The 27979-nt window shown below is 38.3% G+C and overlaps 1 protein-coding gene across 4 annotated transcripts; it reads right to left on the bottom strand.

Annotated features, from left to right (window-relative positions):
- Positions 1–11: 11 nt before the first annotated feature.
- Positions 12–26485, bottom strand: trim33 (tripartite motif containing 33). Of its 4 annotated transcripts, XM_053423790.1 has the most exons (21): positions 25864–26485; positions 21254–21372; positions 18893–19043; positions 18492–18624; positions 16204–16320; positions 15996–16110; positions 15383–15529; positions 14346–14463; positions 13745–14148; positions 12825–13019; positions 11293–11349; positions 10841–11041; positions 10027–10159; positions 9464–9527; positions 9070–9223; positions 7977–8398; positions 7317–7428; positions 7160–7234; positions 5571–5723; positions 3534–3584; positions 12–1858 (listed from the first exon to the last, which is right to left on the bottom strand). In XM_053423790.1, the coding sequence occupies exons 1-21, from the start codon at positions 26432–26434 to the stop codon at positions 1592–1594; spliced, it is 3759 nt and encodes a 1252-aa protein (XP_053279765.1). In that variant the 5' UTR covers positions 26435–26485; the 3' UTR covers positions 12–1591. The 4 variants fall into 4 exon arrangements, with proteins under 4 accessions (XP_053279765.1, XP_053279766.1, XP_053279767.1 ...); XM_053423791.1 differs by lacking the exon at positions 3534–3584; XM_053423792.1 differs by lacking the exon at positions 11293–11349.
- Positions 26486–27979: the final 1494 nt, after the last annotated feature.

Genomic DNA, 27979 nt, shown 5'->3' with positions numbered 1-27979 from the left:
CTCAATATCAGTTAGTCTAAATAAAATATTTTTATTTGAATCAAGATCAACGATTCTCTGAGAAACAATCCCATCTTGCAATGCTGAAGAAAGTGAAACGAATTCCTGGATCCACCCCCTGATCCGGATCCACACCAAAATTATATGTTTTTTTCCGAGATCTGCCTTCTGCCTAGTTTCGTGGTAATCCCTCCGGTCGTTTTTTGTGGGATCTTGCTAACTGACAGAAAAAACATAACCTCCTCCATGGAGGTAACAATAACGGCACGCAGTAATCTGCATACCTCCACCAAGGCCCAACAGTCCCATCATTTAATCAAGCTGCACCAAATTCTTCACACTTGCATATTAGTCCCCCTAAATATGCCTGATTACACTTATTCCCTGGGAAACTGGTGAAAATGTAAAAGTCCAATTTTGCATTGTTAAAGAACGTAAAACAAATATATATACTGATATGCCCCTTTATCCACATCTGTGTCAAAACGTATTGGGTTATCTCTTGTCACATGTTCCATCCTTACACAATGTATCTGGGAAAACTCTAAAACAAACAAAAAACAAACTGACAGACATTTCTCCAATACTTTGTATAAATCATTAAATAGTTAACTGCTCAGAATGAGCATGACCTTTTCCAAACAAACACATTTTAATGAATTAAACTGTACAAAGTTTGGAAGAATTAAACCTAAAATCAAAATGCATCTTAATATTTGGATAGTTTGATTCCACATATTAAAACACACCACTTTCTCTAGGGTTTGCTCGTATATTCACTGGATTCTCGCTCAGTGAGACAATTACCATATTAAATCTTAAGTGGACAGAATGGTTCTAAAGTAAATTTAAGGAAAAATCCCTCCCAAAATCAAACTGTATTCAAGTGCTTGGATAACTTCGCCATATTTAAACAAAATAAACAAATCAATTTATAAGTTTCAGATAGACTGATCGATCAAAGCTTTCCAAATGGTCAGATACCATGAGGCACGTGTGAGAACATGGTTTTTGAGGCGACCTGCTCCCTGGAAACCCCCAACCTACTTTACGCCACACAGTTTCTTTGATATATTTCAAGAACAGGTTTTATTGATGAAGCACCCAAACATCTATCCTGTAGCTTCAGTGGTTCAGATTCTCTTATTTACATAACTCTTCCACAAAGTCATACAAATACTCAATAGGTTTCATGTCAAAGGATATATATAATACATTAAACAGAACACAGGGTTTCAATTTTTCATAAAGCAATTGTCACAACAAATCTACAAATGAAATGGATGATAGAAAAGAAAAAGGACAAATCGTTAACTACTGCAAAACAAGTCCTACTTCAAAATCTGTACAGGCGAGTCAAGTGTCTTTGAAATAAGGAGGGAATGCAGCTCCTCTATGTTTTTGTCCTTAAGAGTTCTGATGAAGGCATACTTCACATATAGTTGATATTTCTTTTAAAGGCAAGGATCAGATAAACCAAGCGGCTTATACAGCGAATCGTCCTTTTTGTTTGCTGCATCAAACAATGGAAAAGTGGGAGGACACGAGGAAGACGGTGTTTCACCTCTCTTGTTTTTGAATTGGTTGGTTCTCACTTGATGTGTAACACTTTCTCATCAGTTTTTAATCGCTTGCGTCTGGGCTGTATGAAGTCCTCATCATTGTCGTCTGTGTCATTGTCCTCCTCCTTCTCCTTTTCCTTTTCCTTCTCCATCTCTTTCTCCGCTTCCTTTTCCTTTTCATCTTGGGGATCTGGCTCGGGCACTTCTGGGAAGTTCTCCCCCGGAAACATCTCTTGTAGCTTCTCCTCAAAGTACAGACCCACCGCCTTCCCGGAGATCGCCATCTCTGATTCCACCTGACAGACGAGGAGGAGAAGGGAGAGCAATATGGAGGGAGCAGGTGTGAGAGCACGATACATTGGGAGGAGGAAGGAAAGGGGGGGAAGCAGGGATGACGAACAGGACAATGAGGAGATAAATTAGATGTGGTTAAGACTCCTGGCAGCAGGGTGGCCCCGGCTCAACCTAGTTGTACAGAGCAGAGATATCCTGCCTCCCTGTCCCACTGTGGTTCCAGGAAGCATTCACAGTTCACAGTTAAGTGGCCAAATTTCAGCCGGACTGGTTTACGATACTGAGAAAAAATGTCAGGTTTCAGGGAAGAAATTAGTTATTTGCAAAGCTTAAATGCTACTCAGAATATTTGAATACCACTGACATTAATCCATTCCTGTGTAGAAAAACCTAGAAGCCCAGCCAACTCCCATTGACTTCCCTAGTTTATTGAAAGCAATTAAGTAAAGCATCTGATTTTAAATGTATTTTCTGTTGTCAGATTCACTCTGTGATCTCCATTCAACACCCACCACCTTCTCTATAAAGGGGAAGACCCTAAATGGCACTAAATGATTTCATAGCCAATTTCCTGAAATCAAGATTAAAACCAGCCGGAAACAAGCCCCAAACCCAGGATGTCACTCATATGAAGAGAAACTTAGTCTTGAAAAACGTGTTACATCAAAACAAAGTCTACACTGAAGCCACTGTACTAAATCAGTTTATTTCGAAATCACAAAGTCTCGATGCAATTTTAAATTTGATTCAATATTGATTTGCTTCGGGATATTTGAGTTACAATATTACATTACATTACATGTCATTTAACTGACGCTTTTGTCCAAAGCGACTTACATTACAATTTTGCTTGGATATGAAAGATATTTGTAGAAAACTTGCGACTCAGTGCTTTTGTATACCTAGTGTATTATTAATAGTATCATGGATTTAATCAGGAACTGAGCACAAAGCCATAACATTAATGTACGGTTTATCTAAATTAATCAACTAGTGACAAAAAGATCAATATCTGGATCTATGAATTGATAATGGATCATACAATTGAATAAAGAAGAAAAAGCTACCCTGATTTAACTTGATAGGAAAGTTGTATACGCTTTTCTCCCTAGTGTCTTCAGCAAGATAGACAACATCGTTGAGCTAATTGAAATTATCTAACTTTTCCCGCAGATGTGATCACTTCAACATGAACATTGACAAAAAAATTGGTGTACTATGTTATATTTACTATGTATAAAGCTTGCTGCGACATTACTTAAGTAATATGAAAAAATATGTTTGTTATAATAGTAAAGAAATGAGAGCTCAACAGACTGCATCTGTAAGAATGGCAGCACGTTGGGGCATAGTGCTTCCGTCTTGTCACAGTTTTAGTCTTTGATACAGAATTGATAAATCCCTAATAGCTCATGTGATCCCTCCCTCACAATGAATATGATACATTTTCTTCTATAGTAAATTTATCCAAATTATTTTCATTTAAAACTAACCGAAAATAATCAAATCCATATTTTCAGCCAGTTTTGTAAATATATTTTTTCAGTTTCAAATAGTTTGAGTGCCCAAATCTGATGCTCTTGGATTCTCTATTCTCTTTAGGATGAAGGCTAAAATGCTTCTTGGAGCCTCAGTGGGAGGAGACAATGCATCTGTACTCTATTTGAAACGGCTTACCTGTGTATTAATCTGTTTCTCCTCATCATAAACCTGGATTATTCGAGACATCTAAAAAGGGGCAATAACATTACAACAAAGACAGTGAAGCAGCAGGGGGAAGAAAAGAGTTCACAGCACAGGCAGGTTATTTGATAAGACCAGAAATCTGCTACAGCCTACTGTGCTCGGGCCTACGATGTGTGAATCACCAGGTTGTTACTGCACAAATTAACAGCGAGTAAAGGTCCATACAGTTCCGCAGGCTGTGGGACACTACAGGCTCTAATGTAATATATTCAGGTCATTAAGAGTTTATAAGACTATCATTATTCTGCAATACATTTACTGCGGCACCATCTCTATGATGGTTAATTTAGTGCACTTTCTGAAAAGGACACATTCCCTGTTTTACCGAGGTCACTCTTTCAAGCTTATTTATTATTTGATATTATGGATTAAGAATGTAATCTTTGCCAGTGATATAATAATCGGAATTTAGCATGGATTATTTAATCATATCGAAGTTTATTTAATTTGCCTCTGCTTTTTGTGCTCTTCTACAACACCCTACATCCTTACTTCTTCACCCTTAGAAAAAAATCCTTATATGTATAATGCCTACAATTTAGTGCCATCCAGTGGTAAGAATTCAGATTGCAACCAACTGAGCACCCCTTCCCTCACCCTCTCTTTCCATGTGTTTATGTAAAAAGGTGAAAGGGCCTCTCTAGAGATAGTATTTGGTTTGTCCCATCGGGCCTACTGTAGAAACATGGCAGTGGAACACGGCTGACTCAGATGAAGGAGGAATCACTCTCGATATAGATATGAAGGATTCATTCTTAGGTTACTACGGTTTGTTGGTAGCTTTCTCTAATGCTAATATTTATAAAATAAGGATCTTCACATATTCAATGTGTAATAAAGTTCTCATTTGAAATATGTATATGTATATATATATATATATATATATATATATATATATATGATAATGCCACTTTTTGATATAGATTAATAATTATTTAATCTATAACAAAAAGCATTATGTGACAAGAATAAATTCAAAGAGCTTAAATCGATCTTAAAAATCTGGACATGTGCTGCCATGGGCTGTGCTCTAAATGACTACCTAGAAACTACTACTACTACTCAGCCAGTCATGACTAACTACTTACTTTGAAGTTCATGTAATCTAATCACATTACAATGACAATGTGCAGCTGAAGAGTCTTTCACTATATTGTTGACTTATGAAATTTAAATTGATATATCTAGCATTACTAACATGCCTGTCAAGTGGAGACCCTACTTGCTATTAATTCGGTTTGCATAACAACAACATATGTAAAGTGAGGGGATCCTTTGAGGCTTTGTTCCTTTACGATCACTGTCAGCCGAAAGAAGACGCTGGGTCTTTAGGACTGTATATCTCCTTGATAAAAATAGCAGCTCATGTGGTTTTCAAGTATGATACATGTGCATACTAAGTGAACATGTGCGTGGGTACATGGTTTCATAAGCACTTTAATGGATACCCACACAGCAACACCCCAATGTGAAGAGTCAACAAAAATAACACAACTTCAAAATAAGTGACAACAGCCATCCATTAAAAACAAACTTGTGCTATATCACAGTGATGCTGAGTGTTAACAGGGTTTATACAGTGTACCTGAAGCCAGTGTAAGAAAACATCCTCCAACAGCCAGTGTTAATAAAAGTTAACGCACAATGCAGGCTGAATGCACAACTTCCCAGTTCCCTTTTCCAATCTTCACATTAAGGTTAGACTAAAGTATTGGACAACTTTGATTTTACGAAGAATATACATAATACTTAACAGTAATGTGTTTTTGTCAAGGAATTATCAACTAAAGAGCTTATGTATAAGTTTTTTGTTCCTGTATAAGATAATGGTCAAATTATTCAGTCTATACGTTTGAATATGCTGGTCGCTGTTTAAAATTCAACCCATACCAGTCTAACCATTGAAAACATGCACAGACACAAGCAGATGTCATTCCCCGAAGCAGGCTAAACACTCATGCTGCTCACCTCATTGTACTTTGCACAGTTGCTGAAGATAAGGCGCATATCGGCCACAAACTCCAGAATGGAATTGTAGTACTCGGAGCTTCGTAACTGCAGCTTCTTCTTCGCCTTCTTCAGGTCCATGGGACGCTTGATAATCTTGTAGTAATTGGGCACCTACGTGAATCAAAAGTGGGTTAGACAACAACTTCAACCATTTCAGAGGATTGTAAAAAATATTTCTATTTGCTGTGAACATGAGAGGTGGCGGGAAGTGGAGCTTGTAATTTGGGAAAAACAACAGAGAAAGCATGGATCAGCTCTAAAGGAAAACCTATAAAATAGAACATCTTTTGGTCCATATCAGGACACAACATGTGGTGGTATGCATTATTCACTGGTTGTAAAAAGGATAAATAGCTATTAAATCTGGCTGAGGCTCTAGTGTCGACAGGTGTCTCAGAGAGCTGGTAACTGGTTAATCGAGTTACAGTCCCTTAAAAAACAGCATTTCAACCTACAATACAACAATACACCCAGATGAATTAAGTCCATCCGTCAGAACATATTTGATGAAGGGTACAGCATCATGATGTGCAACTGAGCTGTAGGTAGTTGCTGACGAAAAAAATCTAGTTTTAATACTGGGTAGTGGATGTTTGTGTTTTAACATGAAATGCATTTAAAACTCTGGCTTTTTTCATATCCATAATGTATAACTACTTGTTATTGTGCAAGTATTGTGCCCTTATTTGGTAGCTTGATATTTGTGGCATAAAGCTGAGGGGAGAGTAAAAAAAATTGCCCCCAGGTGAAACTGAAGTGGAAATGGTGCAGCCAAATGGCGTGTGCCCCCACAGCACAACATCCTAAGGATATCACCATAAACAGAACGTGAATTGAGTCTCTCCTTTGTACCCTACTGAAAACTCATTAACGTGATTGTGGTTGAAAGCTCAATAATTTGTCAACGTTCAAGCTTATATGAAGTCATTTTCACTGGTATTGCGTTTCAATAAAGGCATGTCTCGGGATGTTATGAGCTCATAAAATAAACGAGCCTACAGAGAGCTAACTAATATATTATTAATCACATTGAAAATTACTTGTTATGCAATAAACTAAATGAAACAATATCAGCGCATAGGATAAAATTGAGGTACTTTCAGTTTTGTGTATTCACATTTTTTTTTCTGGTTTGCAAAATGTATTAACTATAATAAAACTAAATTCCCCAAAAGTTGCCATCGTGGTCTAAAATAAGCTTAATTTCTTACCTGCAGCAATAACATTACGTTTTCTTCAGTGTTTGTTTGTTTGTCTGTTACTTAGCAGCATTATACAAACACTCTTGGACGGGTTATGAGTACAATTCTAGCTTTTCAGTTTGAGATGCCAAATGGCAACCACTAAACATGTCTTTTGGGCAGAACAACAACATGAGAGTGAACTACAAAAGCCCAAAGAGGAAAGACGAAACTCTGAAAACAGGAAAGGAAATCTTTTCATACAATCGGGAATGAGAAAGTGGAATGATGGTCAGTCAACTGATAGTGAAACAGGCTGAACTAAGCACCGGAGTGTGTGAGTGTGTGTGGTGATGAGCCACTTACAGAGCTAGGCACAGGTTCCCGAAAGCCAACGCTGAGCTCATGACAGAAGATGTACAGCAGGAGGCGCTCACATCTCTGTACAGAGAGGAAGAGAGAGAATTAGCTGCTGTGTACATATCACAATGAGGTTCTCTGAGGAAAGTGTGGATGTACTGACCCTCTGGTCCTGGGGATTCAGGTTCTGCTCGCCTTGAATTTTCTTGCTGTCATCACAGTAGTCAATCTCGGGGCTCGATAGGCTCCGGCAAAAAGTGCAGAGGAAGTCGCCCCTGAGACACAAAAATCACACGAGGACATTGTGTCACAATCACATTTTCTCGAACCATTAATATACTGTGTCAATCATCGACAGCCAAGGCCAAATGTTTCGAGGACTACCAAATTTATTTTAAAAAAATACAATTTGTCTGATGTCACAAGTTTGACATCATCAGTGACTTCAATGAAATCACAGTGACATCAGAGGGTATATAAAATCCAATAGGCCCATCAGGAAATGTTTTGTTACAATGCCAGACACCTTTTAGAATAATGTTGACCAGGCACTGAAGAAGAACTGCACTGCCAGTTGTTCTCCAAAGGAGGCATCAACTTGTCTATATTTTAAAACATGTTCTGTTTTTACTCTTGTTTCTGTCTTTCTGTTTCTTTTTTAAAATTTTGTGCTGATGCTTGTTTGAATTTGTGTCTTGCAGTGAGTGTCCCTACATGATACGGTTCCCAAGTCAGGTCACCTCAAAGTGTGTGAGTTTTACGAGAGTTCCACAGCCAGGTTTAACTAACATCAGAAAAAAAATAAGCTGCTCGGAGCACTTACTTTGGGAAGATTTTTATGGTGGGTACATGGCATTTCATGTGAAACACTTTGGGACAGTGGTCGCAGCACAGCAGGTCACCACCGTTGATACAAACAGCACACCAGTCTTCATTGGGATCATCCTCTTTCCCAGCAGGATTGCCTGTTCCAGCAGACGCTGTGCTTGCATTGCTATCCGTTATCTTGTCTCCATTTCCATTAGTGAGCGGCTGGCCTGTCGTGCTGCTTTTGTTCTCAGGGAATGAGGTAGTGGAGGTCATAGTGGAAGTGGAAGATGATGATGTAGCTGCATAGGAGCCATTCGTTTCAGAACAAGTTGTCTCAGACTGGGGTTCTGTTTTAATGAGGTCCCCCAGCGACTTGAAGGCATCTTGGACTGCGAGTCCTAATGCAGGGAGGGGGCTGTCCTCAGGACTGCTCATCTGGGGAAAACACACAAATATTAACTTTTAATTTGGTGTGATAATCTTTCCTTTGTATTCTTATTTTCACACATTTTACTTAGTAAAAAGTCAAAGTGAATGCAACGATAAATCACAATAAATGTATTCACGTCAATTTCACTGTTCCATCATCCATATACTCTTGTTAAAGGGGCAATATTGTATGAACGTGTATATACAAACATGACTGTCTTATAAAAATCTCAATCTGCGTGATCAGATTAGTCAATATGTAAAATAGTCTGTCCTTAAAATAATCTGCAAATATGTATTAAAAATCAGAGCTAGAAAGTCTTCACTTAAATATCAGACAAGCTTCACTATTGTATCAAATGTGACCTGCTTTAGCAGAGATCTGTATATTCTTTGAGGTAATGCCTTATTTTGAAAAACAGATACAGCATTGTGTATGTCATGAAAGTCAAATGTAAAAAGAAGAGATTGGAGCCAAACACTGACCCTTATATATATTTAAAGATCTACTGTAATTATGCATTAATGACCATTTAAGGCATGTCACCGTGTTACAGGGTTTAACATTTTGTTATAAAAATCTGACCATCAGCACCCAGTAGTACAGATAACAAGCTGCAGGCAGATGATGACATCTTTCCAGTTTTAAACTGCTGGATGAAGAATAGTGTTCATACCATGCAGGCACTCCTCCCGCCCTCTTTGCTGCGCTCTGTTTTCAGAGAAGAAGCTGGACAACTGTAGCTCTCTTCGGTACCTGGCTCCTGCTTCACCCTCACCTGGTCGGCGGCAGCTCCAGTGCCTGGCCCTGCCCTCCCTGCAGAGCTACAGCTTAAATAGACGCAAAAAAAAATAATGGAGAAAATCATCAATCATTAAATTAATATTAAACCAATGATTATCATGATTTAGTTCAGTAAGACAGCAGGCACTCCAGTCCCTATGTCGAGCACAGGGCAAACATCTCTATTCTAAGCTTAAAGATTTTAACTAATGCATTAGTGGACTCTGCTGTGTTAATATTTTCTAAAAGCTTTAACAGGGAGTTTTGCTTCCATCTTATATTTTTACCTGCCTCTGCTCCCTGTGCTGGATGTACTGGAAGGTCGTGCTGGTGTGTGGGCATTGGACAGACCTGCAAACCGAGATGAGACAGGAAACAGATGATACAGCAGCAGTTATCAGTATCAAATTGATACCCATCACGACAGAGGATAGTCTGAAAAAACCCCGTCATAACATCACTGATGATGACACCACATCATCGAAGGGTTTCATAATAAACGGGGGTTAGGGTCAGGTTCTCGAAAACCGCTCATCCAAAGCACTTCAACACTACACTTCCTGGCTTCAACAAAATACACCCAACAAGTTTGAAATAAATCATATGAGCGGTTATCTGACAGAAAGAACGACAAAGAAAGAAAACTAGAAATTTCCTAATTTAGTAGTCGAGTGACAGTATTTTACAGTCAGAGCCATCAGCTACGCAGAGCTCTGAGAGTGACTGAGTGAGACCGAGAATGCTTTGTGACATGGCGACATAAAGCCTGTGATGTTATCAGGAATCTGATTAGGACACCTTTAGCAAGCAGAAAATAATAGAACATTTTTAGATGAGAATATGAGTGTACCTGAAGATCCAGGAGAGTGTGTTGACAGTCCAGGTGATGCATTCATGTCTACTGAGCCGAGCTGGTGCTGGGTGCTGGCTGTGATGTAGCGAGACAGGAGGTTTCCAAGGTTGCTAGAGCCGGCATCCTCTATCTAATAGAGCCAGAGAAGAAAAGTGACGGGGAAAACATCAGCTGTGACTCAAGGTGATCAAAGGGAGTTACAGATTCAAGGAAGACTGGATTCTCAGCCAAGGAAAGACGAAGTCTGGCAGTTGTGGTTGTGTGACTCAAGACTTGTGAGTAGATCTTGTAGAGCCCATTTCTATAAAATCTCTGTTTCTTTTTCATTCACTTTCATTCATCTGCATTACATATATGCATTTCAAAATTTCATTAAATATTTTTCTTCTCATAATGTTCAGTTATTCACTATAACACCAGCCTTTATTTTTGGCAGATATTTTCTCATGATGCAGTAAGAATAGCACAGGTGTAAATATCAAACAAATGCAGGCTGAATTACGTTCTAGGGTCCTGGTATTTCACTTGCTGGTTCACTGTCACAGTTATGTCATGGTTATGTCTTCTACTTGAACTGAACAGAGCTATGGTTAATATTATCAGTAACACCAGCTTAGGTCATATTGTCTGATGTGAAAAAGGAATGACAATGTAATATTTTGAAGAAATACAGTTAAAGTTTTTTTGTATATATTGATCATTTTAAATGTCTGGCTTTCACTGACATTTAAAAATTGATTTGGCCGATAAAATACTAAAGCTGGCAGATGAAGAATTGTGGTTGAAACCAACATGGAAAGAATGTGCGCACCTGAATGGGGGGGATCTCAGGTAGGCAGGGCAGGTTCTCAGGATTTGTAACAGAGGGGATGAGCTCGATGGGACCTATGATGGGACTGGCAGGCCCTCGGTGAGCATGGGCACCAGCCATACTGGCACTGGTCGGACTTGTGGGGTTGGCATTATGGAGGGACGCCACCGGGAAAGGTCCTGCGTGCCCTGGGTTGGAATGCTGCACAGAAAAATAGAGTGAGGGATGGAGGAAGAAACAGGGGTGGGAAGGATAAAGAGAGAAGAGAAGAAGGAAAGAGGAAGGGTATAAAGGAAGGGAGGACAGGAAACAATGAGGTTGGTCACTCACTCAATTGAAAAACTAAAAACACTTTGTTGTGAAAACAACATTTTTGCATGATCATGCATTTGGGTGACAACACATGCTGCACAAGACACAAAAATGACAAGGTAGGAAAAAAGGTGCCAAACCCCTGATTGTAGTAAGAAACGAAACCTTGGGTGGCTCATCTCAGACTCTATAGACATCTGGACACAAAGAAAAAGGGGCTGGATATCTGGAGTGTCTCTATCCTAGTCTTGTATGCAGGCAATGAATGTACATGTTAATACTGTACACAATAATTGACTTGAGAAAAAATAACCAGATGTACTGTATGTCTAGCTACGTTAGTGGGGCAGTGTTAATATAAACCAAGGAAACCGTAAACAAATCAGCATCTGTTCTGAGAAAAGTAAAAACAGGTCTGTTAAGGTAAAACATCGTTGTATTAGTTTGCTCACCTGCATTTTGTTTATGGAAGTTCAGATAAGCTAAACTGCCATTTGTAAATTTGAAATGAAAAAAAACTTGAATATAGAAACATATCAATTGACTCAGGGTCCAAAAAATATTACAATCCTGCCATAAATATAATGAATATTAATCAAATTAAGAATGCATTTACTCTTTCAACTGACATACATTATTCTACCTACACCTGAAAATTAACAAACTGGACCAAAGCCTTTACATTTAAATCAAGTTAAAGTTGATGCTCAGAGAATAAAGACAGCCTTGATTACAATTGACCCAGAAGGAGTGATCACATCAAGGGCAAGAACTTCTACCAGTATTTTTGTCATCCAGCAGAAATGATTTGATGATGGTTTTCTTTTTTGTAGACAAGCTAATTCTGGAAAGATAAGCACATATTGGTAGTTGTGTTTTTTAGTATTAAGTGAATCAAAGTCTAACTTTCACTCTATTGTCTCTACCAGCCTCAGAGATATGTTTTGAGCAGTTAAAAGCCTCCACTATCTTTAAATGAAAATGAGTTGAAACTTGCTATAAAACCCTACTAGGCGCATCCGACCCGTTCACATTGTTGCAAAAAAAAAAAAGGTATAAAAAAAAAAAGTGATAAACCATGCGTAATTTCCAGAAATTGACCTATCAAGAAAGCTTACAGGCCTCTGATCAAAGTCGACACAAGGACATGAAAAGGTCAGTTCCACTCTGAATTTCATTGGTTATTTTTGTATTTGTGTATGATGCACATAAAAAATAACTTTCACGATATTTCAGTGTTTTGATTGTAATACTGGCACCTCTGACCTAAGTACTATGAAAAGTCAGAATCACCACCAAACTTTTTAGGAACATACATCTTCTCATTTCACGTCGTTTATATTACTCTATTTTCACTTAAATGTAAAAAATAAAGTCTTAAATTTAAATTTTACTGGTTAGTGCTCTCTGTTGGGTCAAGTATTGGCCTCAACATTATATTTGGCATTCCTATATTCCTGTCTGTAACACTTCAACTGCTATCACACTTGAAATTACATTTTGAGTTTAACAACCTTTTAACAAATCAACCCAGTTTCAGTTAATCCAACAGTTGCAGCATTGAATGTGTTACAAACACACAAAGGCATTCCTTATAAACCAGTCACAATATGCTATAAAAGACCAAAGTGACATAATTTCCACATTGTGAGATCAAGGTGATTGTACTGACCTGTCGCTGTAGCTGAGGCTGCATCATGGGGGGGTACTGCTGTCCATTGAGTCTCGGCTGGGCTGTGGGCATTCGGCCCTGTGGTGGACCAGGTAGGCGCATGTGGTGGGAGGAAGGGTACATTGGGGAGCCTGGTCCACCGTTCATACCCCCAGGCCCTCTTGGTAGCTGCTGCATACTAATGAGCCTTGGAGGCTGTTCAAAAATCATACATACATACAAACAGTTGGTAAATAACAAAAGGTGTGATACAAACATGGGAACAAAATATCTAACTGTTTTTTCAAAGATTTGTTGTTTGAAAACCTATGCACTAAATATCTGCTAATATGAGAGGAACAGGAATTTAAGGAGACCATGATATTAAAACCGTGACATATACATGATGGTCCATGATATTATGTAAATAAACATATGTTCCAAGTGTATGTTCATCATGGATTAAGTCTATCACCAAATCATCTCACTGCTCCTTTATTCATAATTCTAATCTTGTACAAGGTAATTTCCATGTCAAACCATCACACTTATGCACCATAGGACTCACTAATCACAAGGAATAATTCTTAACTAGCTCCAGAGCCTTTAAAAACCCATTCCAAACAAGCAGGTTTAAAATGGGTAATGCACTATTTATAATAATACTACTAATAATATTAAGCACAGCGATAATAATCATAATAATAGTCAGTAGGATTAAGTCTAATATCAAGGTAAGCTTCAATAAGCCTTGGTCACAGCAGACATTTTGAAATGTCATGACAGTAGGAAAAGCACGAATGAAATAATGAAATGAATTACTGGGCCACATTATTATTATCAGTAAGCCCTGTGCTTTCCCCACTATGACATGTAGATATTGCCTATCACTTGTGCTATTGATTGGAGGACAGATCATCACTTTCTTTCTTGGTTCGTACCTGCTGCTGAGCCATGGGTGGACCGGCCTGTCTGGCGTGCTGCTGGGACAGTTGGGAGGCGATGCGCATCTGTTGTTGGATCTGCTGTTGGTGGTGCTGCTGCTGCTGCTGCTGCTGCTGTTGCTGTTGTTGCTGTTGTTGCTGCTGTTGTTGTTGCTGTTGTTGCTGTTGTTGCTGTTGTTGTTGCTGTTGTTGCTGGTGCTGTTGGTGCTGTTGGTGGTGCTGGTGGTGCTGTTTCTGCTGTGCATAGGCTGCCTGCTGCATATGCTGCAACCGGAGCTGGGCCAGGTTGATCTGTCCTGGGTGTTTGGTGGGATGACTCTGGCCTGGTGAAATAGGCGGTGCTCCTACCAACACATTGGGCGGTTGCGCAGCTGGAGGTGGTTTCTCAATGACCAAATTACCTAAAGTTAAAAAGAAGACCAGGTATGAAATATTCCTTTTGCTTTCGGTCTGTCCCACAGCTTCTAGTTTTTTCACTAGTTGCTATTTTTTGTAGAAAAACGTTGCTAGAGGGGGGTGAAAAGCACCTGTGTCTGTAATCGATATTCAGTTATGGACATTTGTATTTCTTGAGTCAGTCTCGTAATTGCAATCTCACCTAGATTCACCACATTTTTGGCCCAGAAGGTGGGGTCACAGAAGAAGCGCACAACTCCATTGGCCTGTGGTGCTGGCTCCAGTCTAGCTTTGAAGAGCTGTCGAAGCTGGAAAAGTATCTACATACACACACAAACATAGAAATGTTCTTAGGTTAGTATGCCTGGCTACATCAGGGCAACAAAAAGCCCATCTGTCAACTTGCCCTTCAAAAAAACATTACAATCCAAAAATAAAGTTATCTCAGTTATCTAATTTGCTGCCTGTCTTGTGGTAAGTAGTTGAATACACGTGGCAGAAGCATCCCTTGTTTGTGCCAATGTCCACATAATGTGGGGAAAAAAGCTGGTTTTGCAACTGTTCAAATAAATCTCGAAAAGGTTGGGCCAGCAGATTACTCCAAACAATGCTGTGTGCTTTGCTGCTAAAAGCAAACTAACAAGGCAGAATAATACCATCCACCACACCACATCTCTTAAAACTCCAATCACTTCTTATAAAATATTAAAATAAAATAATAAAAGACATACAATAAAATTTATAGCCGAACTATCAGCATTCCCACAACCTCCTAAACATTGACCTCCGAGGAATTTGAGTTTTTTTAAGACTCAATCTGCTACAATTCAAGGATCCAAAGCAGCATAGTTTGAAACAGGGATCAAGATTCATTTCTTTTCAACACTAAGAATTTGAACATTAAGAAATACTTGACAGATGCTAAAAAGGGAGAGGCTTGAATGTTACATTGATGTACTCCTACAAGTTGAAGAGAAACAGAATGAGACCTATTTTAAAACGTTTTGTAAAAAAAGGTTTAAAAGATTCAAACGCTTTTCATTTCAAGCTTTGATTAACCTTTCAAATCCACACATGTTCGAGGAGCCATGGGAACCCTCAACTATGGCCAAATGCAGTGCTTCTTTGGTTGCAAACCAATCTTCTTGTATCTCTGATGCAAACACCATTTTGTTCTGAGTACACTGGAGGCTTTCGCCCCTCAAACTGCTGAACATCTGGAGCTAATGTGAAACCTACCAGCCTCTTGCTGTAAAGCAGCGCTGTGCTGCTGCCAGTTGTGATCGCCCAGTGGCAAAAGCCGAGCACATGGTTGATCTGTTGGGCAAGCTGAGTGGTATCCTTATGCTGACCCATAAGCCTCATAGTGCGCTCTTTGGATACACTCTAGACAGAAAAGGAGAATATATTGGTTAGGAGTCTACTACTGAAAGAACTTGAACACCAGTGTTAAACAGTTAGATAAAAATGTTGGCATAGGTTAAAGATGTATTAGATAATGATTCTGATGGGCATTTTGGGTTACTACAGAAGTTCATATAGATTCTAGCAGACAATAATATATGAATAGGATTACAGCATATGGGAAGCAAGAGAAGTATACAACATTATATGAACTGGTATCAGAGACTGCAGGAACAAATTTGAAGTAGGTGAAAAGCAGGTGACATTGTGATAATTATGTCTCATGGTACTTATGTCTATGTATAGATACATTCAAGAGAACCCAGACACAAGATCTATACAAAATATATATATATATATATATATATATATATATATATAATATATATATATTAGTTAATTATCTTCTTACAGTGACCTTCTTTGACTGTCATGAATATTCTCTTACCTCCAGCTGCTGCAGCAAGGACTTGCCCTTCTTGTTGATCTCATTTATAAGAGTAAACACTGCAATTTTGATTTCATGCTCCACCTTCCTGTGTGTCTCATTCAGCTCTTTTAACCTGGATGAAAACAAAAAAAAAGATTGTATTAAGATACAGAAACTGTCTCAGTGAGTTGCAGTGGAGAAAAATGTTGAGATGACAAAGTCGCACCTGCTTTGCACCTGAGAAACAGAGTAATGGACGTAGTTTTTCTTTTCCTGGAGCTTGGCTATACTGGTCTCAATGATGCCTTTCTGGTTCTGGAAAGCTTCCTCGAGGAACTGGTACCTGAGAACAGAAGAGATACTCTAATAGACTTAGACAATAATCAACTAAATGACAAACCATGATTCGACTTATGCTAAACAAACTTAAAACTAAACACTGTTTCTACGGGCCGTTCACAAATTGGTGACGAGACCCTTTCAATTGCACTTTTAATCAATCAGAACTTAAGAAAGATGAACAAAGGCAACTGCAGACTCTCACTATCAATTTGTGTGAGTCTCTGTTGGCAACTTCTTTTGTATTTTATGGTGGGGAAAAACAAGTATTCGGTTTTAGTCCTACCAGGTATTATAACAAATTATCGATATTCAAATGTGTATGTTTGGAAGACACCACACAAGCAGTAGGGAGGCATGTTATTTTTTTCCCCCTGTTTTATTACGTCTGATAATGTAGATAATGAGTGAATTTTCATTTCTGGGAGGCCTAATCTTTTAATAAACAAAAAATTCCCTATCTCTCTCTTTCACTCACCAAGCAGTCTAGGCATCTATTTGTTTAAAAATAACACCAAATGGCTACACTGATCATCACATAATGATCGATACTTTTGTTAAATTAGTAAAATCTTTCTAGCTGTGCACACTCTGCTCGCTCTCTTTCTTTTCGCCTCTCTCTCTTCTCTCACTAACACCCACTCAGCTGATGTCTCTGACCCACTACAGTTTAAACGTAGATTTGCTTGAAATGACGCAACAATATCAACACTGATCAACACATAATGATCAATACTTTTCTTAAATCCGACACTAGCCCAAAAAAACACAGTCATCAGACACGTGTGAACTCCAACTGGGTAAAAACAACAGAATTTGTGAATTCGGCCATGTATAGAGAGCTGGAGGAGATGGCAGGGCACGCTGTGTTTGACTCGATTTGGTTGGCAGTGCGCAGTGTGAATGACAGAGACACCAAGTGGTGCTGTAAATCACTGACAGAGCTGTTAAAAACGTTAAAAATAACTTTTTAACGGTTTAAACATGTATGAAAAGAGCCTAAATAAACACTGTTAACAGACTTAGTGGAGCTGTGCAGGACTCCCTGGGTGTCTGTGCTGGGCTAGGTGGCGCTGAGGCTGGGCTGTGCGCCCTCTGGCTTTGGCGGTTGTGCTGTCCTGGGTCACCAGTCCTACCTGGTTCCATGCCATTGGTAGGACTGGGACAATATGAAATTTGACTCATTTTCAGGCAACCCTTTTCATGCAAAGCACCAGACCTCTAATTTTTTAGGCTAACCCAATTTGTTGATGTAACGGTTTTCAGACTAGGAAACAAGCAGGCAGCACAGTACATCACTGCCCTTTGCCGTCTTTTGAATGAACAATCTAAGGTGCTGAACTTTGTGAAGTGAAATTGGTCTGTGGAAAGTCTCTGTTATTTTGCTGCTTGAATTAAACTTTTTCTTCGTTATAGGTTTTGAGTTATTAGTCACACAGTGGTAATGATAAATTGAGAAAAAATGTTGACCATCTGTTTCGGAAGTTGAGGCTGGCTTGGCCACAGTCCTTTACTGCTGTACAGTGCGAGTGTCACTTGACTGACCTGGTCCCTCCTTGGTGAACAGGTTCTCTCCCTAATTCTCTCCCTCTCTGCTCTGCCTTTTCTTTTCTTCTGACCACAATCTTCTATTTTGCCGGTGACTTGTTATAATACTTTGAGAAGGGGGAGCATGGCCGCTACACCGATTTAGGATAGCAGAGATGTAATATCTGGCTGCTATGCACGTCGCCTAGAGATACGTCACGTCCTGCCTGAGGCATTGGAGCTGTGCATTATCTAAATTATATATATAAACCTGCATATAGCCGCAGATTAATATATATACATCTATATATCTATATCAATAGTCTTACTCCATGTGATCATTAGCCACACAATTATGAAAAAAACTTGCTGACCTTTTATAACCTTTACCAAAGAGATGACTAATGTTACCTGTGTAAAGCTGTTTTAATGATATGTATGGCAGGTTGAAATTTGATGTACGTTTCAAAACACGACTTCTCATCATAATATATATCATCTTTATCATAATATAATAATGTAATGTAATGAGCGGAGCTCAACAGGTGCCTAAGTGGTAGGCAATCAATTCAAATCGTATTGTGTGCTATGGGATACTGTCACCAGAAATGTAAAGTCTATGCTAACTGTAGATAAAGGCTTCATTACCTGTGCTCCTTGTGCTCTTGCAGCTGGCAGTCCCTACAAGTTAAAGTGTCACAGGTCTCACAGTAGAGCTTCAATGGCTCCTGCTTGTGAATGGGACAGAAAACAGGTCTCTGTCCTGACGTACAAACAGACTCTGTGAAAACATAATAAACAAAGTTGAGGTTTAAATAGTAATGACAGTTTGAAAACAGAAAGGAAAAAAGGATTAAAAAAATCTGGTTATAGCTTCAGGATGAATGGTACCATCTATCCAACAAGACTCTGCAGCATAGTTACCATGGCAACAGCCTGTCAGCACTCCATGCACAGTACTTCAACTACATTTTGTCCTATTCAGGCTTTTGCAGTCTTTTTACAGTAAATATTGTCCTGCCCTTCACTTTGAAGGTCACCCATCTTACCAGAGGCATCCGCATCCTCCTTTGTGCGAATCTTGTGGTCCTTGGTAATTTTGACCCTCTGATGGGCCTCCACGCAGGTCTTACAAAGCCATTCTCCGCATTCCACACAGAAGCCTATAGTTCCAGCGTTGTCCTCACAACTTGTGCACACCTAGAGACGATAACATTATTTAATATCTGAAAGAACTCAGGAGTGGGTCTTCTCACAGTCATCAATCATCAAGAAATGTTGTGTTGATAATGGCACTGTACTTTGCAGAATATTGGGACAGAATAAAAAAAAAAGTATATTTTCTTTGTAACCGTTCAAAGCATGATGTTAGTTTGGGCATATTAAGTTTCAAATACATCATTGCTGAAATGCTTTTATATCATGCAAGATGAATTAAGTGTTAAGTGTCATGGTCAATATAGACCCATTTCCACTGGTCAAAAAACCCACTAACAGCCACTAACATCTGGCTTATGTCCTCATATGGAATCGATACAAATGGATACAATAAGCATTCATTCGCAGTTCAAATGACTCTGCAGTAGACAAATTTAATTGGCTTTGATCAACAGTGGTGGAAACGTGACACCTGGGTGGATGCACTAATTTGGCGAGACAAAGAGATGATAGAGTGCCTTGTTTGTGTTGAAAGTTGAACATAACACTCTGGGAGAAAAACAGAGACAAACTTCTCTACTGGCACTGAGAAAGGAGACTATCACCTAAAGTTTCACATACAAGCCCAGCTCAATGGGCTCTACAAAAATCCTCCTGGACCATAAGTGTCCGCCATAATGGATTTCTGCTAATTTGCATACATTTTAAAACAGTAATGTCAAATCTAATTTTTGTTCTTTCAACCAATCAACACTATATTCAGTATAGAGCATTGTGAGACTGAGATACAAATTTGTATTAAAAATGATCACGATTGGTCAACAATCACAGCAGTTAACAACCATAAACTTTTGCCAAGGACAGGGGTTAGAGGGAAATTGGCCATAACTCTTTAAATATTTGTCCAATCACCGTGAAACTATTGAAATAGGTTTATCCTGTATGGTAAAATAGGGATGTTTAAGAATTTTGCGTTTTGACCATAGGGTGCACTTCCTATTGAGCAGCTTCCTCTTATTGAGCAACTTCTTCCTATTGAGCTGCTTCCTCTTATTGAGCCGCTTTTTCCCCATTGAGCTACTTCTTCCTATAGAGTTACTTCCTCTTATTGAGTTGCTATTTCCTCCTATTGAGGCTTGCGGCTACATTTTTTATTCAATTTCTGATAATGGATCCCTTCAACTAAATTTTGCAAAATGAGCCTTTAAGTTAAGGTTAAGTGCATCTAGAGAAAAGCATTTGAAATAAAAAATAAAAAAAGCTTCTTCCTCTGGACGTAGGTATGCAACTATTCATTAATAATCTAATTAATTTCGTGGATCCTTTGAAGTAAAGCAGACAAACAAGATCTATGACCGAACAACCACAATGCTTTCTCTATGTTTTAATCTGTTTTAGCCACAGGTTTTTAGGTGGAATTTGTATGTAGGAGCTTTGTCTATCTTTGCCATTGAAACTGTATTTCTTCACTATCCGAGATTGTTCTGATAAAAGGTTTATCAGTTCAAAAGTCTACAAACTTATTAACTTAACTATTTCAACAAGAAATGGGAGCGTACAAATGTCTGAAGAAGATGACTTGAATAATATGAGTAAGAGAGACAACATTTAATGCATTAGAGAATCCTTTTCGAACCTATTCAAGACAAATAATAGCTCTCCAGGACAGACCTATTGCTATTGGCAGGATGGTCAAATTGCAATAAAAATGATTGCTATGGAGTTCCAAACATTTCCCCTGAGCATAGACCAAGACAACGACTTATGACACAAAATGGAGATCTTTCTTAGTATACTCTGTTGCAGCTATCAATAAACCGTTGCCCTCCCAACAAGACCTGGGACAACCTGGACAACATTAATGAAATACTGAAAAATAATGTTTTCTTTAAATACAACATAATAAATAAGAGTGTGGTATGTAAATCACAGGATCTGGCATCACTCATAAAATAAATCCTTCCTGTAATGCTACAGTATTAACCATGTCTACCTACATACTTGGCTTAAAAATATCTAAACAAATAAAACAAACATGGTTGAGGCTAATAGAAAGGTAAGTGTATGATCTTAGTCATGCTATTTATATTTGTTCTGGACTAAATGGTTTTGAGGCTTATGTAGACTTTCCCTTGTATTGAAGATAGAAAATGAAACATCAGAAACCAAAAGGTCCAGCTGAAGCCTCTTCAAAATACTGCGGGGAGCTGAAACACATGTACGTTGCCACTGGGTTCACCATTATGACTTACCTGTGCAGACTTTTCATCAGATGTGCTGGTTGCTTCTGTGGTATCTTTGACAAAGTAGTTTTCAACAATGTCACTCTGTTTGTAGTCCTGGTGGCACACTGAACACCGCATGACATTTACTGAAAACAGAAGAGACAGAACATGAGTCAAACATTGGGCAAAGGCAAATGGACACAAACCAAATAAACCAGAACTGCTCAGGAAAAGCACAATACTACAATTTGAAGGCCTCTAAACGCCTGAACGGGGTGTGCTGTTTCAAATAAAAGATCATTAAGAAAAGGCCTTGAGCAAGATTTTAAGTTCATTTCCATAATTTCCTTTAGGTCAATTCCTGTTGTTATTGAAAATGCCTGGGACACCAGCCGCCTGTTCGTGGCAGCTAATTGATTTAGCACTTGTTTCAAGAAGATTCAATCTTGTCATCCCTGGCATTTTTATTAGAATATTAAATCCCACCGCCAAACAACGACGAATGTTTCACTTAATCACTTTAGTTGGGACTTTTTAATGGAATTAGGTGAATTACCGCTTTAATCCTACAAGCCGACGAATAATGAGCTTGGTGAGTTAAATTTGCCACTTGTTTCCTAAAGTCTTAATATGAGGCACAAGATTAAACTTCACATAATGTTTTGGTCAACATAATATGTTGCCCCTCTGGTAAGTCATAAAGCCATTAATTCAAGCCAGCCAGCGGAGGTAAAAACCAGTGTAAGCCGGTTTCAGCCAGTCTACACTGACTAAAGCAGCACACAGCCGGTTTGTGTGAGCTCCAGCTGCTACACACACACGGATCGCACATCTGTCATTTTTAACCCCCAACCCACAAACACCTACAAAAATGCATCATACAGCTGTCACCACACACACACACAATTATAATAACCCAAAAACAGAAATCAGAGCTGACACTCTCGATCGTGTAAAGGTGACATTGTCACTCATTATAATATGAAAACCACAATATCATAAATACGCCTATATATATATATACATACATTTAAAATTAAATGGCAATTTTGGGATAGCAGAATATAATTAATATCTCTGTTCACATTTAATTGTCCTTACAGAATAAAGAGACAAAAAATGCTAACATAAAAAAAGACTTCATTTTCAGGTTAACACAAATGTCTAACATATGTGCTGCAGATGAAACATTCTTAAGACACATGTGAGAACTATTTCCGATTATTTTAAAACTTATATTTAAGAAGAACAACGTGTTGCACTACATTCTGCCACCAGCTGCTTCAAATGAAAAGTAGTGGGGAGGATAGAATGAATTATGAATTCCTTCAGTCTGAGAAGGAAACACAAAGTTGTTTCATGTGACGGTTAAGACCTCAACAAACTCAACAGGATTTTACATTTTCATCATTTAACAGCACTGAAACTGGCCATCTATTCTATGTAATTATCATTGTTTCAGATAACATATTATTAGACAGCCTTCCTTTGACCATGTAGAGCCCAGGGCTTGAAACTATACCCTGGCTAAATTGTGAAAGGGGTCAAGATGACATCATTTGTAATCCTTTATGAAAATCAATGACACAAATGTAGTTACCATCAAACTTTTTGGAGGATTTAAGTATTGATGCAGAGGTAGTAGATTTATAAACAATGTTGAGTTTAAAAAACTGAGGAGTCATGTGGAAAATATATTGAGCATTTCATTATTACAAGAACTGAGAGGCACCCTCTACCAACAACTACTCATTTATTAAAAGGTAAATTGAAAATCCCCCTAGAACAAATATATTCCAGTTTTGAAACTGGATAAACAAGGGGTAATATGAGACATCAACACAAGAGCCCCTTCTTTGAACTTGAAATACGACACAGATTTGTAGACTGATAGACTGCAAGTACTCAGGTCAGTTTTCAAAGGATTTTGTGGTGCAGCCCGCAGTAAAATTATTCTGCTGTTGTGGTTCACATAAACATGAAATTAGTGCAGACACCTTCCAGTATATCATCAGTAGATCTCTTGCCAGGTATCTGACAATTAGGCTTTCCAAAACTGTACTTACATCACAGCATCTACTTGGCAGACTCTGTTCTGTATGCATCGTTTAAAAAACATTGATGTAGCCAACATATTGGTAAGGCAGCTTTATGCATCTACTTTCACAGTGTTGGAAATTATACTGATTGGCAGTCACAAAAAACCTAAGAACTATAGATCATATCTTGGATTATTAATTTCACATGCCATAGTTATCATTTTTGTTCGCTGTAATGGAATTTGAAGATGAGGATTATATACGTACAAGAAAAGATCCTCTATTAACCAGAAAATCTTTCAAAAATATTTAGGATAGCGACATCCCAGATTTGTATTTTAATAAGAGCTATATAGATACATGAACAACATGCTGTAAACATGTTGAAAATCATTATTTTTATATTTCCATGCGTTTATATTATATCTTTACTTTTCTTTTACAGATGGGTATGTTTATAATATCCCTCTTGTTGTTGTTACACTGCAGATTTTCCCATAGTGAGACAAACTTGCACATTATCTTCGTAACGTTTACCAATCATATAATTCCACAACTGAGTATGTCACTAAGTGTGAAATCTGCCCATTTATACATAAGCTTACAACCCCTTTTCAAATTCATGTCATACTGAATAGTAATGTCAATTTGTCCCTTTTTATGTATAGATACATGTTTGTTTATATAGTTATATTTTATTTAGTATACTGCTATTTGGCAACAACAGTGAGTTCTTAACCATCTATGTTTATATATATCAAATTTAATTTTATACTTATATATGAATATATCTTTTACTATCTCGTCATACCAATGCACAAACACAGTAAACATCATTGTGTGATCATCCTATGCCTATGCACTTACTCAAGCATGTACATTTTCTCTACAAATAATATTTAAAACAGTAGTGACAGGTGTATAATATGTACATATTCTCTGCATTTTTGCTTGATTTCATTTTGTATTTAGATTTATTGACTATCTTATTCTCTTATCTACCTCATTGTTACTATCTGCTGCTGTAAAAAGTGAATGTCCCCTGCGTGGGATGCCTCAGGTTTATCTCACCTTACCTTATCGTAAAGGATCTATACGTCTTATCTTACGACATTTGGATCCAGTTGGAATACTGAATTACTTTGTGTCTCCATCAATAATTACTTTCTACAACAATCTAGCTTTTCCGGGGGTTCATAGTATCTTTTGAATATGCAGAGGTGTATTATCAGTTTGACTAGTTTTATGAGCAACCATTCATGTTCATGTCATATAGTTGACAATTTACTAATATGTGTTACAAAATTACAAGACATATAATACTATATATCTTAGTGTGAGACCAAGATGGACAAATTTAGAAGGTACTGAAAGTCTGTCAATTTAATATTGTCTGCCTATATTGACCAAGGCAACTATGATAAATTACAATGTGATGTCTGTTCCAAATGGTTTTGACGTATCATTGCTCATTTTTTATACATTTCACATTACCATTAAAGGGAGCATGGCCACTTAACACATTTGCTAGTAATAAAGCTCTACATTTGCATTTATTTAGAACATCTACACATATATATTTAAAATTTGATTTATATTCATATATTCATTCATACATTCATTCATAAGATGAGATATGAATTTGTGCTACTGCAGAACACTGCTCTTTGAAATGTAATGAATTATTTAACATGAAAGTTTGAAAGACTGACTATTGAAAATAGTTTAGTTTTTTTATATTTTGCAATTACATGTGTAGAAACTGAGCAGGATAACGACCATACAACGTTTTACAAAGAGCGCTCCGAAACCCAGCAGTCCTTTTCCCAATCTAACCTAAGCAGAGAGAGCTTGTATAGGGTGTCAAATGTCAAAATTCATTCACAATTTGTTGTCTTTCCAGAACCAATTCACGATCTGTAATGTGGGCGGGGTTGTGTGCCCTGTGGTTATGGGCTATCTGCATGTTATCTAAATATTTAGCTTTACATTTGACGAGAAATTTACATTTAAATTTAACCTGAAGATTTAGATAAACATTTATATTAAGATTTAACATTAACATTTATGTTTAAGATTTAACATTTACATTAAGATTTCATACTTAGATGTTACATTTAACATTCACATATAGATATAACATTTAACTTGTATACAACATACATTTCTGTCTTAACTGTGAGGAGAATTAGCTATATGTGAAGAATGTGATCTAAATATTTAAAATCTATCAGAGAAATAATTGTAGATTAATATTAACATTTGGCCCCCCATCGTCTGGATACTGCTAGTCTCTGTTTATATGCATTGGGGAAGAAGTGATAAACAGCAGCACCAATGGCGGCTTACAGGGGGAGGTGGGAGTGTACAGACACCTTCCTCTGTGCAAGGCTTCCTTGTCGCTAAGCAAGTGTGTTTAGATTAGACTCTAATATCAACACCTCCAAGTGTCACCAGTTCCCTGAAGCCATCTGTGCACCCATTAAAAATGGATCCATCAAGTCAACTCTGACCTGATCACACTTATTGATGCAGACTAAAATCGGGTGGAAGAGCAGAGTTCCTGCCCACAGGTGGATCCAGAGCTTAAAAACTCACCTATGTGCGTGTCCGTTTGCCCGTGCGGTCCCGGGACCTGCACGCTGATCTGTCTCTCCGGTTGCGGGATACATTTTAGGCAAAACGAGTGAAGACAAGGCAGAAGTTTGGGTTCACAGTCTCGGCACTGGAGACTTTGTTTACACACTGCGCACGTATCCAGCAGATTAATGGGAGCGGATACCGGCGTGGCCGCTGGAGCGGTAGGAGGGGGGGACATTTCAGTAGCGAGTCCGCCGGAGGAAGCATCCCCGGCGGTCGGAGCCTCAGCGGCCGATGGCTCTGCGGCGGAACCGTTTGTCGCCGTTGGACTCGCGGCGTTGCTAGCGCGACCGTTTGACTCGGCTCCAGCGCTCGCGCCGCTGCTAGCGCCTCCCCCGTCGCTGGTGGGTGTCGGTGCCTCCTTAGTGTTTTCATTGGGTCCTGTTTCCTCGCTGCCCTTTACGTCCACCTCTATGACTATAACCGCGTTCTCCTTCTTCGTCTCCGGCTGCTCGTTGTCCTGGGCTGAAGGCACCGAGTCCGAATTACTGGAGGGTTTCATATCCTCCTCGTCTTTGTTGTCCGCCATCTTCCTTCCTCTTTGAACCGCTGCACGTCCTGCGTAACTTCTCCAGCTAGGAGTACGTAGGCGTACGTCGTGACGTCAGCTACGGCGTGACTTTGTTTATTTGCTCTGCTTGGTCGTTTTTTGGTTGTTTTTGTCTTTTCTCTCCTTTTAAGTTTATTTTATACATTATTTTTTACGTAATATATAATGTTGCTATTTTTAAGAACAAAAAATGTAACTGTACTATTGTATTTAACTGCATTGTCACCATAACTGGTTATTTTCTGTGCCTAGCCCATATCTGCAATGTTTATGTCACATGATTCAGCTAAAAGCTAATGGAGTCTAAAATAAGACTGAATTATACGTTCAGTTTGTGTTCACATTACACATTACAGTGTTGAGTTGTATCTATTTTTCCCCCAATTTACGATACCAGAGATGTTCAAATACATATTTATCTATGTTATAGGATAATGAACCATGCATGAAGTGTAATATTTAATTTGTCACAAAGAATGAAGATGTGTCATGCAATTCAGCACTACTCCGAGTCAGTCTGTGTAGCCTGGTGGGGGTTTATTGATTGATTTAGAATCAATCAATCAATCAATCAATCAACAAATCAATCAAATTGTATTGGTATAGCCCATATTCAATGGCTTTATATTGTAAGGATGTGCCTGTATGGAAGTGTCTTGACAAGTATAATAACACATTTTAGGACTTCATACAGAGGGGAGAGTATACTAGAGTACTGATCATCAGCAGGTGTGATGGAAATCTCAAAATACAAAAGGCTGGAACACCAAATTTGTCTTTGTGTATTTTAATAGGGGCTTTATACAGAAAGGATCAACACAGAGAGTCACAGGGATCTCTTAGTGAAGATGCAGAACATTAAAATGCAAGGATCTTATATAGGAGAACTAAAGCTGTTTGTCTGAGCCGGTTCAGACTGGTGCTGTAGGCACAGTTTGAGACAGGAATCAAGACACAGAAAACTGATTCACATATGTTTCCTTTGGAGTTAACGCAGACATAAATTCAGTTCTTTGGGGAGTAAATAAGTATTAAAAAGGTCATAAAGGTTTCAGGTCATAAAAGTTCAGATCATAAACAGTTCAGGTCATAAAAGTACTTAGACAAGTTATATATGTATTTAGAAAGGTCATAAAAGTATTTAGACAGGTGTGCAAAAGCATACTTTTCAACTACAAAATAGGTTTTAACCACATTTAGTTTTTTTTCCACTGCAGAGGTTACTGTTTTGTTTGGATGGACAGGAAGACAATAATAAAGATGATACTTTCGATAGCAGAAGCTAAGAGTGTCTGTCTTTCATATGAGTCAGTTCATGAAAGAGGATTAAATTAGATAATACCCTCTTAAAGTGAAAAACAACTTGAACAAGTCGAGATGTATTATACCTAATGCGTGAACTGCATGACTTTGAATGCTATATTGGAAAGAATGCATGGTGAACAAAATTGCAAAGTGTCAAGGATAATACAGTTGCGAAATGAGAGAAGAAATTCATGAAATAAAATATATTGAATAAACCGA

The sequence above is a fragment of the Pleuronectes platessa genome, chromosome 6 (genome assembly GCF_947347685.1).
Source record: "Pleuronectes platessa chromosome 6, fPlePla1.1, whole genome shotgun sequence".
Classification (NCBI taxonomy): domain Eukaryota; kingdom Metazoa; phylum Chordata; class Actinopteri; order Pleuronectiformes; family Pleuronectidae; genus Pleuronectes; species Pleuronectes platessa.
Note: the sequence above shows the minus strand (reverse complement) of the source record. Positions and strands in the feature narration are given on the sequence as shown.